Genomic DNA, 21,915 nt, shown 5'->3' on the forward strand with positions numbered 1-21,915 from the left:
AGTAATTTTTCCAACAATTGTTTACAGACAGATTATTTCACTTATAATTCACTGTATCACAACTCCAGTGGGTCAGAAGTTTACATACACTAAGTTGACTGTGCCTTTAAACAGCTTGGAAAATTCCAGAAAATGATGTCATGGCTTTAGAAGCTTCTGATAGGCTAATTGACATCATTTGAGTCAATTGGAGGTGTACCTGTGGATGTATTTCAAGGCCTACCTTCAAACTCAGTGCCTCTTTGCTTGACATCATGGGAAAATCAAAAGAAATCAGCCAAGAAAAAAGAATGTATACCTCCACAAGCCTGGTTCATCCTTGGGAGCAATTTCCAAATGCCTGAAGGTGCCACGTTCATCTGTACAAACAATAGTACGCAAGTATAAACACCATGGGACCACGCAGCTGTCATACTGCTCAGGATGGAGAGGCGTTCTGTCTCCTAGAGATGAATGTACTTTGGTGCGAAAAGTGCAAATCAATCCCAGAACAACAGCCAAGGACCTTGTGAAGATGCTGGAGGAAACAGGTACAAAAGTACCTATATCCACAGTAAAACGAGTCCTATATCGACATAACCTGAAAGGCCGCTCTGCAAGGAAGAAGCCACTTCTCCAAAACCACCATAAAAATGCCAGACTACGGTTTGCAACTGCACATGGGGACAAAGATCGTACTTTTTGGAGAAATGTCCTCTGGTCTGATGAAACAAAAATAGAACTGTTTGGCCATCATTATCATCGTTATGTTTGGAGGAAAAAGGGGGAGGCTTGCAAGTTGAAGAACACCATCCCAACCGTGAAGCACGGGGGAGGCAGCATCATGTTGTGGGGGTGCTTTGCTGCAGGAGGGACTGGTGCACTTCACAAAATAGATGGCATCATGAGGCGGGGAAATGATGTGGATATATTGAAGCAACATCTCAAGACATCAGTCAAGAAGTTAAAGCTTGGTCGCAAATGAATCATCCAAATGAACAATGACCCCAAGCATATTTCCAAAGTTGTGGCAAAATGGCTTTAGGACAACAAAGTCAAGGTATTGGAGTGGCCATCACAAAGCCCTGACCTCAATCCTATAGAACATTTGTGGGCAGAACTGAAAAAGCATGTGCGAGCAAGGAGGGCTACAACCTGACTCAGTTACACCAGCTCTGTCAGGAGGAATGGGCCAAAATTCACCCAACTTATTGTGGGAAGCTTGTGGAAGGCTACCTGAAATGTTTGACCCAAGTTTAAACAATTTAAAGGCAATGCAACCAAATACGAATTGAGTGTATGTAAACTTCTGACCCACTGGGAATGTGATGAAAGAAATAAAAGCTGAAATAAATCACTCTCTACTATTATTCTGACATTTCACATTCTTAAAATAAAGTGGTGATCCTAACTGACCTAAAACAGGGAATTTTTACTAGGATTAAATGTCAGGAATTGTGAAAAACTGAGTTTAAATGTATTTGGCTAAAGTGTATAAACTTCCGACTTCAACCGTATACTAAGATGGAGGGGCACCGTTTCCTTTTGATGAGATTCAACCACTTGCGAATTGATGGAAAATTATGAAAATACAGGAGACGACACAGACTAACTCTGAAGGAATTACAATGGGTTCAACAACTCAAACTCTGGTGTGTGTACAAGGCCAAAGTCAGCTCCTCTCCTGTGTCACAGCACAACGCTCTCTTTTGCTCTCTCCTTTTACGTCTACATCACTGACCCTTTGTCACGTCCTGGCCAGTATAAGGGTTAATTGTTATTGTAGTTTGGTCAGGACGTGGCAGAGGGTATTTGTTTTATGTGGTCCGGGGTGGTGTTTTGGTAAAAGGGTGTTTGATTTAGTATTTCCGGGTTTTTTGGTTTAGGGTCTATGTTTATGTATTTCTATGTGTAGTCTGGTAAGTGTGTTTCTATGTGGAGTTAATTGGGGTGGACTTCCAATTGAAGGCAGCTGTGTGGTGTTGCCTTTGATTGGAAGTCCTATATTAGTTGGGTGTGTTTGTCTGTGTGTTTGTGGGAAATTGTTCTGTGTTTAGCCTTGTGCCTTGCCAGACTGTCAGTGGATCGGTCGTTCTCTTGTTTGTTGTTTTTGTGTTCGTTTTGATGTAATAAATGTTCAAAATGAACAAACACAGTCCTGCTGCATTTTGGTCCTCCTTCACCGACGATACCCGTGACAGAATTTCCCACCAAACCAGGACCAAGCAGCAGAGGAAGGAGCAGTGGGATTTTGAGTTGGACTATGGTGAGAGATGGACTTGGGAGGAGATCTTGAAGGGAGAAGGTTCCTACACTTGGGAGGAGATCCAAGCCGGAAAAGATCGCCTTCCATGGGGACAGGTGGTAAGAGAGAGAGAGAGGAAAGGCGAAAGGCTGGTATGGACCGGGAACGTTTCCGAGGAACACGACTGGCGTTGAAGCACGAGAGGCACCCCCAAGAAATGTTTTGGGGGGGGCACACGGGTAGTTTGGCTAGGCATAGGAAGAGCCGGAAGCCAGCTACCCGTAGTTATATGGAGGAGCGTATGAGGTGGAGAGTGCCATGTTTCGCTGAGGAGCGCACTCTCACCCATACGCACGCACAGTCTGGTGCACGTTATTCCAGCCCCTCGCAGGTGCCGTGCTAGAGCGGGCATCCAGCCTGGTAGGAGGATGCCTGCGCAGCACATCTGGTCGCCGGTACGCCTCCGAGGACCAGGCTACCCAACTCCCGCTCTACGCACGGCTACCATCAGGCCCCTGCACAGCCCAGTCTGCCCTGTACAAGCACCCCGCTCGTACAGGGCTACTAGTTCCATCCAGCCAAGACGGGTTGTGCAGGAGGTAAGATCAAGACCGACTGTGCGCCTCCATAGCCCTGGGTTTCCAGCTCCTGTCTCTCGTGCGGACCCGGAAGTGCGTCAACCCAGTCCGACTCGTCCTGTTCCCGCTCCCCGCACTAGCCTGGAGGTGCGTGTTCCCAATCTGGTACGCCCAGTACCAGCACCACGCACCAGGCTTCAAGTGCGTAAACCCAGCCTCAACAGTCACTAGAGCTGCCCGCCAGTCAACAGCCGCCAGAGCTGCCCGCCAGTCAACAGCCGCCAGAGCTGCCCGCCAGTCAACAGCCGCCAGAGCTGCCCGCCAGTCAACAGCCGCCAGAGCTGCCCGCCAGTCAACAGCCGCCAGAGCTGCCCGCCAGTCAACAGCCGCCAGAGCTGTCCGCCAGTCAACAGCCGCCAGAGCTGCCCGCCAGTCAACAGCCGCCAGAGCGGCCCGCCCCGAACCGCCGGAGCGGCCAGACCGTCCCGAGCCGCCGGACCGCCCCGAGCGGCCAGACTGCCCCGAGCTGCCAGAGTGGCCCGACTGCCTGGAACGGCCAGAACCGGAGCCACCTCCAGATATAGGTGGGTTGGGGAGGGGGGGGGGGTGTAGCACAGTGCCGTCGTTGACGGCAGCCACCCTCCCTTCCCTCCCTTTAGTAGGGGGGAATTGTAGTTTTGTTGTTTGGGGTTGTTTTTTTTTGTTTTTTTTAAGGTGCTTCCGGGGTTAGCACCTTTAAGGGGGGGGTACTGTCACATCCTGGCCAGTATAAGGGTTAATTGTTCTTGTAGTTTGGTCAGGACGTGGCAGAGGATATTTGTTTTATGTGGTCCGGGGTGGTGTTTTGGTAAAAGGGTGTTTGATTTAGTATTTCCGGGTTTTTTGGTTTAGGGTCTATGTTTATGTATTTCTATGTGTAGTCTAGTAAGTGTGTTTCTATGTGGAGTTAATTGGGGTGGACTTCCAATTGAAGGCAGCTGTGTGGTGTTGCCTTTGATTGGAAGTCCTATATTAGTTGGGTGTGTATTTGTGGGAAATTGTTCTGTGTTTAGCCTTGTGCCTTGCCAGACTGTCAGTGGATCGTTCGTTCTCTTGTTTGTTGTTTTTGTGTTCGTTTTGATTTAATAAATGTTCAAAATGAACAAACACAGTCCTGCTGCATTTTGGTCCTCCTTCACCGACGATACCCGTGACACCCTTAACATGCTTTAGTCTCATCCCCCCCAAATAAAGCAATGTTTCCATGACAACAGTTGAAGAAGTGGATTACATAGCTCACAATAATAATCTAGAACTACTCTCTGTAATATACATAAACTCTCTATTATGTAGTCTATGTTCAATGCTGTGGCACAAAAGTCTACATGGCCTATATCTGAGGTTATAAGGGTTTATGTATGGCTATGTCAGGTTTATGTCAGCTGGTCTACAAGGGTAAGCTCAGCCAAACAATGGGTCCTCTCAGAAAGGATCAGAACCGTGTGTAGAGCAGTGCACGCCATTCTGCCCGTCGTCATGGCAACACTTGTAAGTACACTTTGGAATGCAGACGCCCTCTAGAGCAAGGATGTTTATATTTAAACACTCCATTATGAACCATACCAAACAAATACACTTACCCTACACACTGACACACACACAAATGTGAACGCACACACCACAGTCAGCATATGAGACTGGTGCAACGGCACAAATCCATTGGTTTTAGTGTGTGCATTGGTTTTACTGCTGTGGTAAGGTTCATATTTACATTTTTACATTTAAGTCATTTAGCAGACGCTCTTATCCAGAGCGACTTACAAAATGGTGCATTCACCTTATGATATCCAGTGGAACAACCACTTTACAATAGTGCATCTAAATATTTTAAGGGGGGGGGGGGGGTTAGAAGGATTACTTTATCCTATCCTAGGTTCAGAAAGTGAGACACAAGACAATACATAAGAGTATACTTGTTTCCTACTTCCTCAACTCTCAAATCCTTTTAAACCAGAGAGGAACTCAAAATAAGAAAGCCTCAACAGAATGTTCAGATTCCTGTTCATTTCCGCTCTATCCCTTCCTCTTTGATGTTGAGTTGGTTGAATTCCTGTGTAATGTTTACTTCCGGTGTGCGGAGGGTTCACTTCCTGTGGTCACTCACCCAGCACCAGTACCTCCACCTGGCCCTCATTCTTCCCCTCCAGGTCATCGGCAATGACGATCTTACAGAAGTACACTCCGCTGTCGCCCCACTGCAGCTTCCCAATCCGCAAGTCCGCCTCTGGACAGGGACAGGACACAGGGTCAGAGGTCAGGACAAGGGTCATAGGTGAGAGGTCAAATGATATGAGAGCATGGTCAGTATATCCTATGAAAAAACTATGAACCTATAAAACCTCTGAAAAACGATACATATGACACACATTTAACAAATAATCAACAACTGCATACAGTAACAAAATGATATACTGCTAAGCCAGGTGTACACTTCATGATTTTGGCCCCAATTTAGCTGTCCCAAGTTTTTGAAGTCGGAGACAAAATCCCCATGTCGTTGCCTACTCAGGGCGTGCGGCCTTCACTGGCACTCGTTTAATGTGAGCGGGTCAGAGACGCAATCTCAGGGCTACCAATCCCATCAATCCCGATATTTTCAAACATGTTTGATTTCATCAGCACAAAATCTGCAATGCTCTTGTAGTGTGAGATGTGCAACGACAATGTTTAAGGAAGGTGATCAGCAATAGCCAATGAGAGCTCGGCAGAAAAGAAGCCAGTGAAATGATGACGTTGTTTCGCATCACACAGAATGTGTGTTGGTACTCGCCTTTAACCAAAGCCAAAGTGTCAAATCGTTACACCTCTAAAGCTCACAGGCAATGTTACTTAATTCAAAATGTTGGCTAGATATTTCAACTCTGTATGGCAAGAGTGAATGTCTGACTGAAAACGTTTGAGGTTGTTCTGAACCACAGCTCGTTCTACTGTAGCTACGTTAACAGTCTAATCGCATCATTACGTCATTGTTTTCGAGAGACAACGTGGTGGTATTGAGAATCCTCACGACCAAGTGAAGAATCTTGTCGTGTGTGACACCCCGTCTGTGCCAAACCTACAAATCTACAGGAAAGATGGTCGTTTAATGTGAGAGGCTCAGCGATGTTAAGATTTTGAAAGTCGTGTAGTGTACACCCGGCATTCGACAAACAATATACTGAACAAACCTCAAAGATACATTTGACTCATTCATAAATCCAACAGCTTTCTATTAAGATTCATGACAACAGGAGGGTGTTTTGTTAAAAAAGAGACACAAAAGTAGGTGGGGGCTCTCTATTGAAAGGCAGAAAAAGGTGGGTATTTCATTTGGATAAGAAGCTCAATAGGGGTGGTTTATTGTGAATAGGATAAGAGAGGGCAGAAGACCACTCCATTGTGAACAGGGGTCAGTGTCGTTAATAATGTATCTGTGTGTGAGTGTGTAGCCTGGCCTATTGTGAAGCAGAGACAGAGAAGGACTATTTCAGGAACAGGAAAAGCAGAGCACAAGCAGCCATGTTTCCTGTTGGGAGACTGATCATAAACAGTAGACTGGGATAATAGACAGGCTATGACGGACAAGGCCACCGCCTATAACACTGAAGCACTGACATACAGTGAACAGCATTTAAACGTGTCTGCACATGTCGTATGTCTTCCCTGACAAACATTTCCACAAGCACAGCCTTTCTAGTCATTGAAGCTCATAAAACTACAAAACACCGCCACACACAACTTCCAATCACAACACAAATCTACTCATTAACCAATCTTCACAGTACTGTTGATGATGGCGATGTCTCGGCCCTTGTAGTGCTCAGCCAGCGTCATGGAGGGTCCCTGGCCGGACGCTACGATGCGGACGGTGCGGCTGCTGTCGGAGCACTCCAGGTGGGCTGCGGTGCCCAACTTGGACCCCTGGACCCCAAAGCTCTTGGGAAAAGTGAAGGAGTCTCGTGTGCGGTCATGGCAGTAGGATTTGTACCACCATTGCACCACAGGGGTCTGGGAAGAAGGCGTGTGGTACTGGCACTCGAGCACCACCGACTGGAAGAGCATGGCGAAACGCTTCTTCTCCCGAACCGTCACCTGCACCCCCACACACACACAGACTGATACACACACAGACAAGGTGTGAGAAAATGAGGGAGAAAAATAGAGGGGAAGCGGTTATTTAATAATACAATAATCAAAACAATATTTATGTTATATTATGCCGATATAAAGTTAACACAGTCCTATGAATAGAAAAGTAGGCGTCACATTTTAAATATCTAACGGCAGTCTGCATATAAGGCCTTTAACATACACTACATGACCAAAAGTATGTGGACACCTCCTCATCAAACATCTCATTCCAAAATCATGGCCATTAATATGGAGTTGGTCCCCACTTTGCTACTGTAGCAGCCTCCACTCTTCTGGGAAGGCTTTCCACTAGATGTTGGAGCATTTCTTCGACGCTTGCTTCCATTCAGCCAAAAGAGCATTAATGAGGTCGGGCATTGATGTTGGGCGATTAGGCCTGGCTCGCAGTCGGCATTCCAATTCATTCCAAAGGTGTTCGATGGGGTTGAGGTCAGGGCTCTGTGCAGGCCAGTCAAGTTCTTCCACACCGATCCCAACAAACCATTTCTTCTGTATTGACCTCTTTTTGTGCACGGGGACATTGTCATGCTGAAACAGGAAAGGGCCTTCCCCAAACGGTTGCCACAAAGTTGGAAGCCTAGAATCGTCTAGAATGTCATTGTATGCTGTAGCGTTAAGATGTCCCTTCACTGGAGCTAAGGGGCCTAGCCCGAACCATGAAAAACAACCCCAGACCATTATTCCTCCACCAAACTTTACAGTTGGCACTATGCATTGGTGCAGGTAGTGTTCTCCTGGCATCCGCCAAACCCAGATTCGTCCGTCGGACTGCCAGATGGTGAAGCGTGAATCATCACTCCAGAGAACATGTTTTCACTGTTCCAGAGTTCAATGGCGGCAAGCTTTACACCACTCCAGCCGACGCTTGGCATTGCGCATGGTGATTTTAGGCTTGTGTGCAGCTGCTCGACCATGGAAACCCATTTCATGAAGCTACCGACGAACAGTTCTTGTGCTGACTTTGCTTCCAGAGGCAGTTTGGAACTCAGTAGTGAGTGTTGCAACCGAGTACAATTTTTACACGCTTCAGCACAGTTCTGTGAGCTTCTGTGGCCTACCACTTCGCGGCTGAGCTGTTGTTGCTCTGAGATGTTTCAACTTCACAAGAACAGTACTTACAGTTGACCGGGGCAGCTCTAGCAGGGCAGAAATTTGACAAACTGACTTGCTGGAAAGGTGGCATCCTATGATGGTGCCACACTGAATGTCACTGAGCTTTTCAGTAAGGCCATTCTACTGCCAATGTGTGTCTATTGAGATCGCATGGCTGTGTGCTCGAGTTTATACACCTGTCAGCAACGGGTGTGGCTGAAGTTGCTTAATCCTCTCATTTGAAGGGGTGTCCACATACTTTTCGCCATGCATTGTATCTTTTGAATAGCCAGAGAAACATGCAAATGGTAAGGAGATTAGACTTTACAGTTGAACGCTCTCCAACACCAGCTTTGAGAAGCACCCAGTCCAACACCACTTGAACCAACCACTTAGCCTCTACCCATAGTAGAGCCCACAGCAGTCCAACTCTCCGTTTCATACCCCCTGCACATCCAACAGATTAAGGGGGATTCCAGAAATATCCTCTCAGTTAACTAAACCACAAAACTCAGGAGAAGGTCTGTCTCTGTTGTGGAAGTGATGACCTGATTTCACCAACGCCTAATAACATCTGGTCTGGCTCCACTGAGAACCGTTTGTGGGTGTGTGTGTATGCGTAATGATGACTCCAACTGGGCTCTTGAGTGGCGCAGTCGTCTAAGGCACTGCATCTCAATGCAAGAGGTGACACTACAGTCCCTGGTTCAAATCCAGGTTGAACCACATCTGGCTGTGATTGGGAGTCCCATAGGGCGGTGCACAATTGGCCCAGCGTCGTCTGTGGTAGGCCGTCATTGTAAATAAGAATTTGTTGTTAACTGACTTCCCTAGTTAAATAAAGGCTAAATAAAAAAAATTAAAAAATAAATCCCCAACTGGGAGAATGCCAAGTGGTGACTTGCACAATATCTAGATGGCGGGGGTGGGATGGGTGCTCCTCTCTCCAGTAAACGGGAGGTCACAGAGGTTACATTCCGCCGTGTGTGGGGGGCAGGGGCAGGACTGTAGTAGGAAGGTAGGGGGTTGTCATAATAAATGGGAACAGTGAGGGGGTCGTGGCCAGAGCAGTATACTCTGCAGCCAGTCTTGTTAGGTCTAGGAGGGGCAGGCAGCAGGAACTCACTCCAAACATTTCCAAGAAAGAGGAAATCACAGCAAACGGTTCTACACAGTGGCCCTCTCCTTAGCAGCACTTTCCCGAGGTTTTCAGTTTAGTGCAGAGGAAGGGAATGAGACAAGGAGGGAATGCAGTTTTACACAGATTGAGATTCACACTTTGTACTAAAGAGGAGTCAGGGTGATTCATGATTATGGCATTCAAATTTACTACAGAGCTCCAATTAGAAGTTGCGGCTAACAACAGATCTAGGATCAAGCTAAATAAATATCTGACCATGCACCAACGGTTCACCAACTCCTCCTACAGAGTCATAGGTAGATGTCAGTTACCTCTGGTCAGAGCAAAACAAATGAGAGAGAGAGAAAAGTAGCAGTTCTGTTTTTTAATATATATTTTTTTAATTTTAAATATGAAAGGGTTGGAGAAAAAGAAAGATGGAGGAAAGAGAGGGGCCATGCTCCTAAATTCCTCCCGTGGGATAAATGTGTCCCTCCCTTAGTCCTTTTGTTCATGGTCCAGTGCATTGTTTGGCATTAGTATAATCCACCCCATCCTGGAGGATCCTACAGTGCCTTCAGAAAGTATTCATACCCCTTGACCTATTCCAAATGTTGTTGTGTTACAGCCAGAATTCAAAATGGATTAAATATTTTTTTCTCACCTGTCTAATCTACACACAATACCCTATAATAACAAAGTGAAAGCATGTTACTAGAATTTTTTGCAAATGTATTGAAAATGAAAGACAGAAATATCGCATTTACATAAGTACAGTGCCTTGCGAAAGTATTCGGCCCCCTTGAACTTTTCGACCTTTTGCCACATTTCAGGCTTCAAACATAAAGATATAAAACTGTAATTTTTTGTGAAGAATCAACAACAAGTGGGACACAATTATGAAGTGGAACGAAATTTATTGGATATTTCAAACTTTTTTAACAAATAAAAAACTGAAAAATTGGCCGTGCAAAATTATTCAGCCCCTTTACTTTCAGTGCAGCAAACTCTCTCCAGAAGTTCAGTGAGGATCTCTGAATGATCCAATGTTGACCTAAATGACTAATGATGATAAATAGAATCCACCTGTGTGTAATCAAGTCTCCGTATAAATGCACCTGCTCTGTGATAGTCTCAGAGGTCCGTTTAAAGCGCAGAGAGCATCATGAAGAACAAGGAACACACCAGGCAGGTCCGAGATACTGTTGTGGAGAAGTTTAAAGCCGGATTTGGATACAAAAAGATTTCCCAAGCTTTAAACATCCCAAGGAGCACTGTGCAAGCGATAATATTGAAATGGAAGGAGTATCAGACCACTGCAAATCTACGAAGACCCGGCCGTCCCTCTAAACTTTCAGCTCATACAAGGAGAAGACTGATCAGAGATGCAGCCAAGAGGCCCATGATCACTCTGGATGAACTGCAGAGATCTACAGCTGAGGTGGGAGACTCTGTCCATAGGACAACAATCAGTCGTATACTGCACAAATCTGGCCTTTATGGAAGAGTGGCAAGAAGAAAGCCATTTCTTAAAGATATCCATAAAAAGTGTCGTTTAAAGTTTGCCACTAGCTACCTGGGAGACACACCAAACATGTGGAAGAAGGTGCTCTGGTCAGATGAAACCAAAATCGAACTTTTTGGCAACAATGCAAAACGTTATGTTTGGCGTAAAAGCAACACAGCTCATCACCCTGAACCCACCCACCCATGGAGCCAAATACAGGACCATTCTGGAAGAAAACCTGATGGAGTCTGCAGAAGACCTGAGACTGGGACGGAGATTTGTCTTCCAACAAGACAATGATCCAAAACATAAAGCAAAATCTACAATGGAATGGTTCACAAATAAACATATCCAGGTGTTAGAATGGCCAAGTCAAAGTCCAGACCTGAATCCAATCGAGAATCTGTGGAAAGAACTGAAAACTGCTGTTCACAAACGCTCTCCATCCAACCTCACTGAGCTCGAGATGTTTTGCAAGGAGGAATGGGCAAAAATTTCAGTCTCTCGATGTGCAAAACTGATAGAGACATACCCCAAGCGAACTTACAGCTGTAATCGCAGCAAAAGGTGGCGCTACAAAGTATTAACTTAAGGGGGCTGAATAATTTTGCACGCCCAATTTTTCAGTTTTTATTTGTTAAAAAAGTTTGAACTATCCAATAAATTTCGTTCCACTTCATGATTGTGTCCCACTTGTTGTTGATTCTTCACAAAAAAATACAGTTTTATATCTTTATGTTTGAAGCCTGAAATGTGGCAAAAGGTCGAAAAGTTCAAGGGGGCCGAATACTTTCGCAAGGCACTGTATTCACAAATGAGTCAATACTTTGTAGAAGCACCTTTGGCGGTGATTACAGCTTTGAGTCATCTTGGGTATTACTGTATCAGCTTTGCACATCTGGATTTGGGGATTCTCTCCCATTCTTCCTTGTTAAGTTAGATTGGGAGCGACGGTGAACAGCAATCTTCAAGTCTTTCCACAGATTTTCAATGGGATTCAAGTCTGGGCTTTGGCTGGGCCCCTCAAGGACTTTCACATTCTTTTTCTGAAGCCATACAGTTTTAGCTGTATGCTTGAGGTCATTGTCCTGTTGGAATGTAAATCTTCGCCCCCCCTCAAAGCTCGTTTGTACTCTGAACAGGTTCTAATTAATAGTTTGCCTGAATTTGGCTCCATTTATTGTTTCCTTCTATCCTTACCAGTTTCCCCGTCCCTGCTGCTGAAAAGCACCCCATAGCATGAAGCTGACATCACCATGCTTCACACTAGGGATGTTGTTAGACGGATGAGGAGCTGTGTCTGGTTTCTCCAGACATAGCGCTTTGCATTCAGGCCAAAGAGTTACATTTTTGTCTCATCAGACCACAGATTCTTTTGCCCAATAATCTGTCTTTCACATGCCTTTTTGCATACTCCAGGAGTGCTATCATGTGCCTTTTTCACAGGAATGGCTTCAGTTTTGCCACTCTCCCATAAAGCCCAGATTGGTGAAGTGCTGTAGAGACTGTTGTCCTTCTGGCATGTTCTCCTATCTCAGCCAAGGAACTCTGTAGTTCTGTCAGAGTGGTCATTGGGTTCTCGTCACCGACCTGACCAAGGTTCTTCTTGCCCGGTTGCTCAGTTTGGTCGAACGGTCAGCTCTGGGTAGTTCCAGAGTCTGGGTAGTTCCATATTTTTTCCATTTCCCAATGATAGAAACTGTGCTCTTGGAAACTTTCAACACACCAGAAGTAGTTTTATACCCTTCCACAGATAGAATTGTGATGAGGCATATCTCGGCGATCTACGGACAGTTCCTTCGACTTTATGGTATAGTTTCTGCTCTGACATTCTGAAATGTCAACTGTGGGATCTTATACTGTATAGACAGGTGTTTCTTTCTAAATCATGTCCAAACAATTGAATTGGAAACAGGACTCCAATCAAGTTGTAGAAATTGGATGCAACTGAGCTCAATTTGGAGTGTCAAAGCAAAGGGGTGTGAATACTTACAGTACCGGTCAAAAGTTTGGACAAACCTACTCATTCAAGGGTTTTTCTTTATTTTTTACTATTTTCTACATTGATAATAATAGTGAAGACATCAAAACTATGAAATAACACATATGGAATAATGTAGTAAGCATTTCAATTAACAGGTGGGCCTTGTTAAAACTTAATTTGGGGAATTTCTTTCCTTCATAATGCATTTGAGCCAATAAGTTGTGTTGTGTCAAGGTCTAGGTGGGAAACAGAAGAAAGCACTATTTGGTAAAAGACCAAGTCTATATTATGGCAAGAACAGCTAAAATAAGCAAAGAGAAATGACAGTCCGTCATTACTTTAAGACATGAAGGTCAGTCAATGCGGAAAATTTAAAGAACTTTGAAAGTTTCTTCAAGTGCAGTCGCAAAAACCCTCAAGCGCTACGATGAAACTGGCTCTCACGAGGACCGCCATATGAATGGAAGACCCAGAGTTACCTCTGCTGCAGAGGATAAGTTCATTAGAGTTACCAGCCTCAGAAATTACAGCCCAAATAAATGCTTCTCATAGTTCAAGTAACAGACACATCTCAACATCAACTGTTCAGAGGAGACTGTGAATCAGGCCTTCATGGTCGAATTGCTGCAAAGAAACCACTACTAAAGGACACCAATAAGAAGAAGAGACTTGCTTGGGCAAAGAAACACGAGCAATGGACATTAGACTGGTGGAAATCTGTCCTTTGGTCTGATGAGTCCAAATTTGAGATTTTTGGTTCCAACCGCCGTGTCTTTGTGTGATGCAGAGTAGGTGAACGGATGATCTCCACATATGTGGTTTTCACCGTGAAGCATGGAGGAGGAGGTGTGATGGTGTGGGGGTGCTTGGCTGGTGACACTGTCTGTGATTTATTTACAATTCAAGGCACACTTAACCAGCATGGCTACCACAGCATTCTGCAGCGATACGCCATCCCATCTGGTTAGAGCTTAGTGGGACTATCATTTGCTTTTCAACAGGACAATGACCCAACACACCTCCAGGCTGTGTAAGGACTATTTGACCAAGAAGGAGAGTGATGGAGTGCTGCATCAGATGACCTGGCCTCCACAATCACCTGACCTCAACCCAATTGAGATGGTTTGGGATGAGTTGGACCGCAGAGTGAAGAAAAAGCAGCCAACAAGTGCTCAGCATATGTGGGAACTCCAAGACTGTTGGAAAAGCATTCCAGGTGACTACCCCATGAAGCTGGTTGAGAGAATAACAAGAGTGTGCAAAGCTGTTATCACGGCAAAGGGTGAAGAAACTAAAATCTAAAATCCATTTTTGTTTAACACTTTTTTACTACATGATTCCATATGTGTTAGTTCATAGTTGTGATGTCTTCACTATTATTCTACAATGTAGAAAATAGTAAAAAATAAAGAAAAACCCTTGAATGAGTAGCTGTGTCCAAAATTTTGACTGGTACTGAATGTAAATTAGATATTTCAGTTTTTAATTTTCAATACATTTGCTAAAATTCAGGCTGTAATACAACATAATGTGGAATATGTCAAGGGGTGTTATTAATTTATGAAGGCACTGTATGTGGACAACAGAATGGAGGAGGGGGATGGGAGGACTCCAACCAATGAGATTATCTCATCTGGCCCAGTCGGGTGTGAACAGCCAATTAGCGGTTAGAGATTTGAAGAAGAGTTTATTATATTCTAGCGAGGAGGAGAAAGAAAGAGGACAGAGAGAATGGACAGGGCGAGACACCTTGATAACCTCACGATTCACACATAAAAAATATTCTGGGACCTTTGATCCAAGGTGTCAGCCTGTCTCAGCATCTCTCTAACAGAGAACACAAAACTGTCCGTGCATATAACCAGGCACTCCAAAGCACATATTTATAAACCTCTAAAAATACCCACAAGTGTGACATAAAAAATAATGACATATGCTCACATGTATACCTACAGTGCATTCAGAAAGTATTCAGGCCCCACATTTTGTTACCTTACAGCCTTATTCTAAAATGGATTAAATAATAAATGTCCCTTATCAATCTACACACAATACCCCATAATGACAAAGCTAAAACAGGTTTACAGAAATTTGTGCAAATGTATTAAAGGTAAAAAACAGAAACACCTTATTTACATAAGTAATCAGCCCCTTTGCTATGAGACTTGAAATTGAGCTCAGGTGCATCCTGTTTCCATTGATCATCCTTGAGATGTTTCTACAACTTGATTGGAGTCCACCTGTGGTAAATTCATTTGATTGGACATGATTTGGAAGTGCACACACCTGTCTATATAAGGTCCCACAGTTGACAGTGCGTGTCAGAGCAAAAACCAAGCCATGAGGTAGAAGGAATTGTCCATAGAGCTCTGAGACAGGATTGTGTCAAGGCATAGATCTGGGAAAGGGTACCAACACATTTCTGCAGCATTGAAGTGACCAAGAACGCACTTCATCACTCTTAAATGGAAGAAGTTTGGAACCACCATGACTGTTCCTAGTGCTGGCCGCCCGGCCAAACTGAGCAATTGGTGGAGAACGACCTTGGTGAGGGAGGTGACCAAGAACACAATGGTCACTCTGAAAGAGCTCCAGAGTTCCTCTGTGGAGATGGGAGAACCTTCCAGAAGGACAACCATCCCTGCAGCACTCAACCAATCAGGCCTTTATGGTAGAGTGGCCAGACGGAAGCCACTCCTCAGTAAAAGGCACATGACCTCCCGCTTTGAACTTGACAAAAGGCACCTAAAGGACTCTCAGACCATGAGAAACAAGATGATCTGGTCTGATGAAACCAAGTTTGAGCTCTTTAGCCTGAATGCCAAGCGTCACATCTGGAGGAAACCTGGAACCATCCCTATGGTGAAGAATCGAGGCTGTAATCGCTGCCAAAGGTGATTATTTTTAAAAGTTTTATATAATTATTTATATTTTTAACTAGGCAAGTAAGTTAAGAACAACTTCTATTTACAATGATGGCCTAGGAACAGTGGGTTAACTGCCTTCTTCAGGGGCAGAACGACAGATTTTTACCTTGTCAGCTCAGGGATTTCATCTAGCAACCTTTCAGTTACTGGCCCAACGCTCTAACCACTTTACCCTTTACTCAACAAAGTACATGAGTAAAGGTTCTGAATGCTTATGTGATTTTATTTTTTTAATGATTTTAGATTATTATTTTTTTTTACCAACCTGTTTTTGCGTTTTTCATAGCTTGATTACCGAAAAAATAACATTTTAATACATTTTTGAATAAGGCTGTAACTTAACAATGTGGAGAAAGTCAAAGGTCTGAATACTTACCGAATGTACTGTATGATCCTGATTCAACTCACAACACATACATTTCCTAATCCATATTCACAACAACAAATTACCAAAAACACTTGAAACTATACTGAACAAAAATATAAATGCAATATGTAAAGTGTTGGTCCCATGTTTCATGAGCTGAAATAAAATGTTCCATAAGCACAAAAAAATGTATTTCTCTAAAATGTTGTGCACAAATGTTTATATCCCCGTTAGTGATCTTTTCTCCTTTGCCAAGATAATCCATCCACCTGACAGGTGTGGCATATCAAGAAGCTGATTAAACAGCATGATCATTACACTGGTGGACCTTGTGCTTGGGACAATAAAAGTCCACTCTAAAATGTGCAGTTTTGTCACACAACACAATGACACAGATGCCTCAAGTTTTGAGAGCTTGTGCATTTGGCATGCTGACTTGAGGGATTGTCCACCAGAGCTATTGCCAGAGAATGTAATGTTAATTTCTCTACCATAAGCTGCAGCCAATGTTGTTTTAGAGAACTTGGCCAGTGTGTCCAACTGGCCTCACAATACGCAGACCACACCAGCCCAGGACCTCCACATCTGGCTTCTTCACCTGCGAGACTGTCTGCGACTAGCAACCCGGACAGCTGTTGAAACTGTGGGTTTGCACAACCAAATAATTTATGAATAAACTGTCAAACAGTCTAAGGGAAGCTCATCTGCGTACTCGTCATCCTCACCAGGGTCTTGACCTGACTGCAGTTCGGCGTTGTAATCAACTTCAGTGGGCAAATGCTCACCTTCGAGGGCCACTGGCACGGTGGAGAAGTGTGATCTAAACGGATGAATCCCGGTTTCAACTGTACCGGGCAGATGTCAGACAGTGTGTATGGCGTCACGTGGGCAAACGCTTTGCTGATGTCAATGTTGTGAACAGAGTGACCCATGGTGGGGTTATGGTTTGGGCAGGCATAAGCTACGGACAACAAACACAATTGCATTGTATCAATGGCATTTTGAATGCAGAGATACCTTGATGAGATGGTGAGGCCCATTGTCGTGCCATTCATCCGCCGCCATCACCTCATGTTTCAGCATGATAATGCACAGCTCCATTTCGCAAATCTGTACACAATTCCTGGAAGCTGAAACCGTCCCAGTTCATCCACGACCTGCATACTCATCAGACATGTCACCCATTGAGCATGTTTAGGATGCTCTGGATTGACGTGTACGACAGCGTGTTCCAGTTCCCGCCAATATCCAGCAACTTCACACAGCCATTGAAGAGGGGTGGGACAATATTCCACAGGCCACAATCAACAGCCTGATAACTATATATGAAGGAGATGTCACAATGCATGAGGCAAATGGTCACACCAGATACTGACTGGTTTTCTGATCCACGACCCTACTTTTTTTTTGGAAGGTATCTGTGACCAACCGATGCATATCTGTATTAAAAGTCATGTGGAATCCATAGATTAGGGCCTAGTGAATGTATTTAAATTAACTGAGTTCCTTATGAACGGTAATTTAGTAAAATCTTTGAATTTGTTTCATGTTGCATTTATTTTTGTTCAGTGTATTTACAGTGCCTTGCAAAAGTATTCATCCCCCTTGGCGTTTTTCCTATTTTGTTGCATTACAACCTGTAATTTTAAATAGATTTTTATTTGGATTTCATGTAATGGACATACACAAAATAGTCCAAATTGGTGAAGTGAAATGAAAAAAAAAAACTCGTTTTTCTTTTCACTTGACTATTTTGGCCTAATTAAAAAAAACAACTGAAAAGTGGTGCGTGCATATGTATTCACCCCCTTTGCTATGAAGCCCCTAAATAAGATCTAGTGCCACCAATTACCTTCAGAAGTCACATAATTAGTTAAATTGCAGACAGGTGGACTTTAAGTGTCACATGATCTCAGTGTGTGTATCTATATCTATATCTCTCTATCTCACTGCTCAAAAAAATAAAGGGAACACTAAAATAACACATCCTAGATCTGAATGAATGAAAAATTCTTATTAAATACTTTTTTCTTTACATAGTTGAATGGGGAGACAACAAAATCACACAAATAATCAATGGAAATCCAATTTATCAACCCATGGAGGTTGGAGTCACACTCAAAATTAAAGTGGAAAACCACACTACAGGCTGATCCAACTTTGATGTAATGTCCTTAAAACAAGTCAAAATGAGGCTCAATAGTGTGTGTGTGGCCTCCACGTGCCTGTATGACCTCCCTACAACGCCTGGGCATGCTCCTGATGAGGTGGCGGATGGTCTCCTGAGGGATCTCCTCCCAGACCTGGACTAAAGCATCCGCCAACTCCTGGACAGTCTGTGGTGCAACGTGGCGTTGGTGGATGGAGCGAGACATGATGTCCCAGATGTGCTCAATTGGATTCAGGTCTGGGGAATGGGCGGGCCAGTCCATAGCATCAATACCTTCCTCTTGCAGGAACTGCTGACACACTCCAGCCACATGAGGTCTAGCATTGTCTTGCATTAGGAGGAACCCAGGGCTAACCGCACCAGCAAATGGTCTCACAAGGGGTCTGAGGATCTCATCTCGGTACCTAATGGCAGTCAGGCTACCTCTGGCGAGCACATGGAGGGCTGTGCGGCCCCCCCCAAAGAAATGCCACCCCACACCATGACTGACCCACCGCCAAACCGGTCATGCTGGAGGATGTTGCAGGCAGCAGAACGTTCTCCACGGCGTCTCCAGACTCTGTCACATGTGCTCAGTGTGAACCTGCTTTCATCTGTGAAGAGCACAGGGCGCCAGTGGCGAATTTGCCAATCTTGGTGTTCTCTGGCAAATGCCAAACGTCCTGCACGGTGTTGGGCTGTAAGCACAACCCCCACAATACCACCCTCATGGAGTCTGTTTCTGACCGTTTGAGCAGTCACATGCACATTTGTGGCCTGCTGGAGGTCATTTTGCAGGGCTCTGGCAGTGCTCCTCCTGCTCCTCCTTGCACAAAGGCGGAGGTAGCGGTCCTGCTGCTGGGTTGTTGCCCTCCTACGGCCTCCTCCACGTCTCCTGATGTACTGGCCTGTCTCCTGGTAGCGCCTCCATGCTCTGGACACTACGCTGACAGACACAACAAACCTTCTTGCCACAGCTCGCATTGATGTGCCATCCTGGATGAGCTGCACTACCTGAGCCACTTGTGTGGGTTGTAGACTCCGTCTCATGCTACCACTAGATTGAAAGCACCGCCAGCATTCAAAAGTGACCAAAACATCAGCCAGGAAGCATAGGAACTGAGAAGTGGTCTGTGGTCACCACCTGCAGAACCACTCCTTTATTGGGGGTGTCTTGCTAATTGCCTATAATTTCCACCTGTTGTCTATTCCATTTGCACAACAGCATGTGAAATGTATTGTCAATCAGTGTTGCTTCCTAAGTGGACAGTTTGATTTCACAGAAGTGTGATTGACTTGGAGTTACATTGTGTTGTTTAAGTGTTCCCTTTTATTTTTTGAGGTGTGTGTGTGTGTGTGTGTGGTGTGTGTGTGTGTGTGTACCCATTCTGAAAGGCCTCAAAGTATGCAACACCACTAAGCAAGCGGCACCATGAAGACCAAGGAGCTATCCAAACAGGTCATGGACAAAGTTGTGGAGAAGTACAGATCAGGATTGGGTTATAATTTTTTTTATCTGAAACTTTGAACATCCCATGGAGCACCATTAAATCATTATTAAAATATTTTAATAATATTGCACCACAACAAACATGCCAAGAGAGGGCTGCCCACCAAAACTCAGAGATTGGAGTATATGTCCATAGGACCACTTTAAGCCGTACACTCCACAGAGCTGGGCTTTACAGAAGAGTGGCCAGAAAAAAAGCCTTTGCTTAAATAAAAAAATAAGCAAACATGTTTGGTGTTCGCCAAAAGGCATGTGGGAGACTCCCCAAACATATGGAAAAAGGTACTCTAGTCAGATGAGACAAATGTAGCTTTTTGGCCATCAAGGAAAACGCTGTCTGGCGCAAACCCATGTTTATCATCGGCAGGGACTGGGACACTGGTCGGAATGATGGATGACGCTAAATACAGGGAAACCTGTTTCAGTCTTCCAGAGATTTGAGACTGGGACAGGGACAGAGGTTCACCTTCCAGCAGGACAATGACCCTAAGCATACTGCTAAAGCAACACTCGAGTGGTTTAAGGGGAAACATTTATGTCTTTATATTTATATGTATATGGAAAGGCCTAGTCAAAGCCCAGACCTCAATCCAATTGAGAATCTGTGGTATGACTTAAAGATTGCTGTACACCAGCGGAACCCATCCAACTTGAAGGAGCTGGAGCAGTTTTGCCTCGAATAATGGGAAAATATCCCAGTGGCTAGATGTGCCAAGCTTATAGAGACATACCCCCAAGAGACTTGCAGCTGTAATTGCTGCAAAAGGTGGCTCTACAAAGTATTGACTTTGAGGGGAGTGAATAGTTATGCACGCTCAAGTTCTGTTTTTTTGCCTTATTTCTTGTTTGTTTTACAATGAAAAAATATTTAGCATCTTCAAAGTGGTAGGCATGTTGTGTAAATCAAATGATACAAAAGTTATTTTTGGGGGGGGTTGTAAGGCAACAAAATAGGAAAAATGCCAAGGGGGTGAATACTTTCGTAAGCCACTGTACCATACACCATCAAATAGTGTTGTTTTTCTTGAAGCATAGACAACACAAACTGAAGTTATAGTTTAACCAGTCTACTAGGCTTTTCTTGGTCAAAGTTCTGAGTCACTCCATGCTTCCTGACCACATCAGGCCCTTTCCTTGCAAACAACTGACATGTTTTCTTGCCAGGCATTCCAACACACTGATTTGACTCCCCAGAGGACTTTTTTTTGTTCTTGTATAGGTCTACAGAAAAACCTCTCTTCAAAATACAGAATTAAATAATGGTTACATTTTATATTCATTTACAAAATTAAAGGTGGGAAATTGGGCTCTCAGAATTAGTTCTGTGTGTTAGAGGAGCAGTGTATCTCTGCCTATTAAATGTGTATGTGGGTCATTGGGGTGCAGGCATAACATGGATATTGTCTGAATAACGGGACCTATTTTTATTTCACCTTTATTTTGACAGGGAACTCCTACTGAGACTAGAGTGTTGTTTACAGATAAGCCCTGCATACAAACAAACACACAATTACAAAATATATTAAGAATAAACTGGTTTTCACTAGCGTCCTCATTCCACACATTCCTCCTGTAATTTATGCCAAAAATCAATTGAGGAAAAACAAGAGTAGACTACCTAAGGCCTATTATCACTGCACAGGTTCAAAAATAAAGCAAATCAGACTAATCCCCCAAAACAAGTGGGCAAACAAGTATATTTATAAAAATGAAGGGAATCCAAAAGTCTTGTTGACTGTGAGGTCGTAGCCTACTGTAAATGTAGACCCGTTAGCTGCTGGAATAAAGTGAAGGGGTCAAACTGTTGCTGGCTGCATCCACGGCTTTGGCAGACAGATGACAAAACAACATGCTGAGTGAGTAGAGAAACATTTACCTGTTATGGAAAAAATAATCCATCGACCTAACAGCCAGTTCATTTTTCGAATAAAAAGTTTCGCATTCAGATAGAATTAATCCAAATTTTCGTCCTGCCCATTGTTCGCCTCATTCTTTGGTCCGTTGAGTGCGCACAGAATAAACGGGGAGAGCCGAAGTGTCAATCCGAGACCATGGGGAGTGTACCACTTCACCAGCGGGTGTGTTCCAACTGCACTCCAACAAATACATGTTTTTAAATGTTTTACCACCCTTTTACCTAGAATAATCGTACAGGCACGTGTTTAAATAGATTTGTGATTCAAAACATTACATCTAAACTCGTCTCCAAAAACGACAATTGAAAATGTTTTATTTTTATATAAAATCAGGTCATACTAACTCCGGTGTGATCCTTTGAAATTAAGAA

General features: G+C 44.1%; 1 protein-coding gene across 3 annotated transcripts in view; it reads right to left on the bottom strand.

Moving 5' to 3' along the window:
- The window catches only part of LOC106581962 (immunoglobulin-like domain-containing receptor 2), a 37,570-nt gene extending 15,900 nt beyond the window's left edge, over nucleotides 1-21,670 (bottom strand). For all 3 annotated transcript variants that reach the window (XM_014164548.3, XM_014164549.3, XM_014164547.3), the window contains exons 1-3: nucleotides 21,505-21,670; nucleotides 6,606-6,935; nucleotides 4,946-5,065 (exon numbers count right to left, since the gene is read on the bottom strand). In XM_014164548.3, the coding sequence (XP_014020023.3) occupies nucleotides 4,946-5,065; nucleotides 6,606-6,935; nucleotides 21,505-21,547 (493 nt within the window). In that variant the 5' untranslated portion in view covers nucleotides 21,548-21,670. The remainder of the gene's footprint in view (nucleotides 1-4,945; nucleotides 5,066-6,605; nucleotides 6,936-21,504) is intronic.
- Nucleotides 21,671-21,915: the final 245 nt, after the last annotated feature.

This window comes from Salmo salar, chromosome 21 (genome assembly GCF_965601325.2).
Source record: "Salmo salar chromosome 21, fSalSal1, whole genome shotgun sequence".
Taxonomy (NCBI): Eukaryota; Metazoa; Chordata; class Actinopteri; order Salmoniformes; family Salmonidae; genus Salmo; species Salmo salar.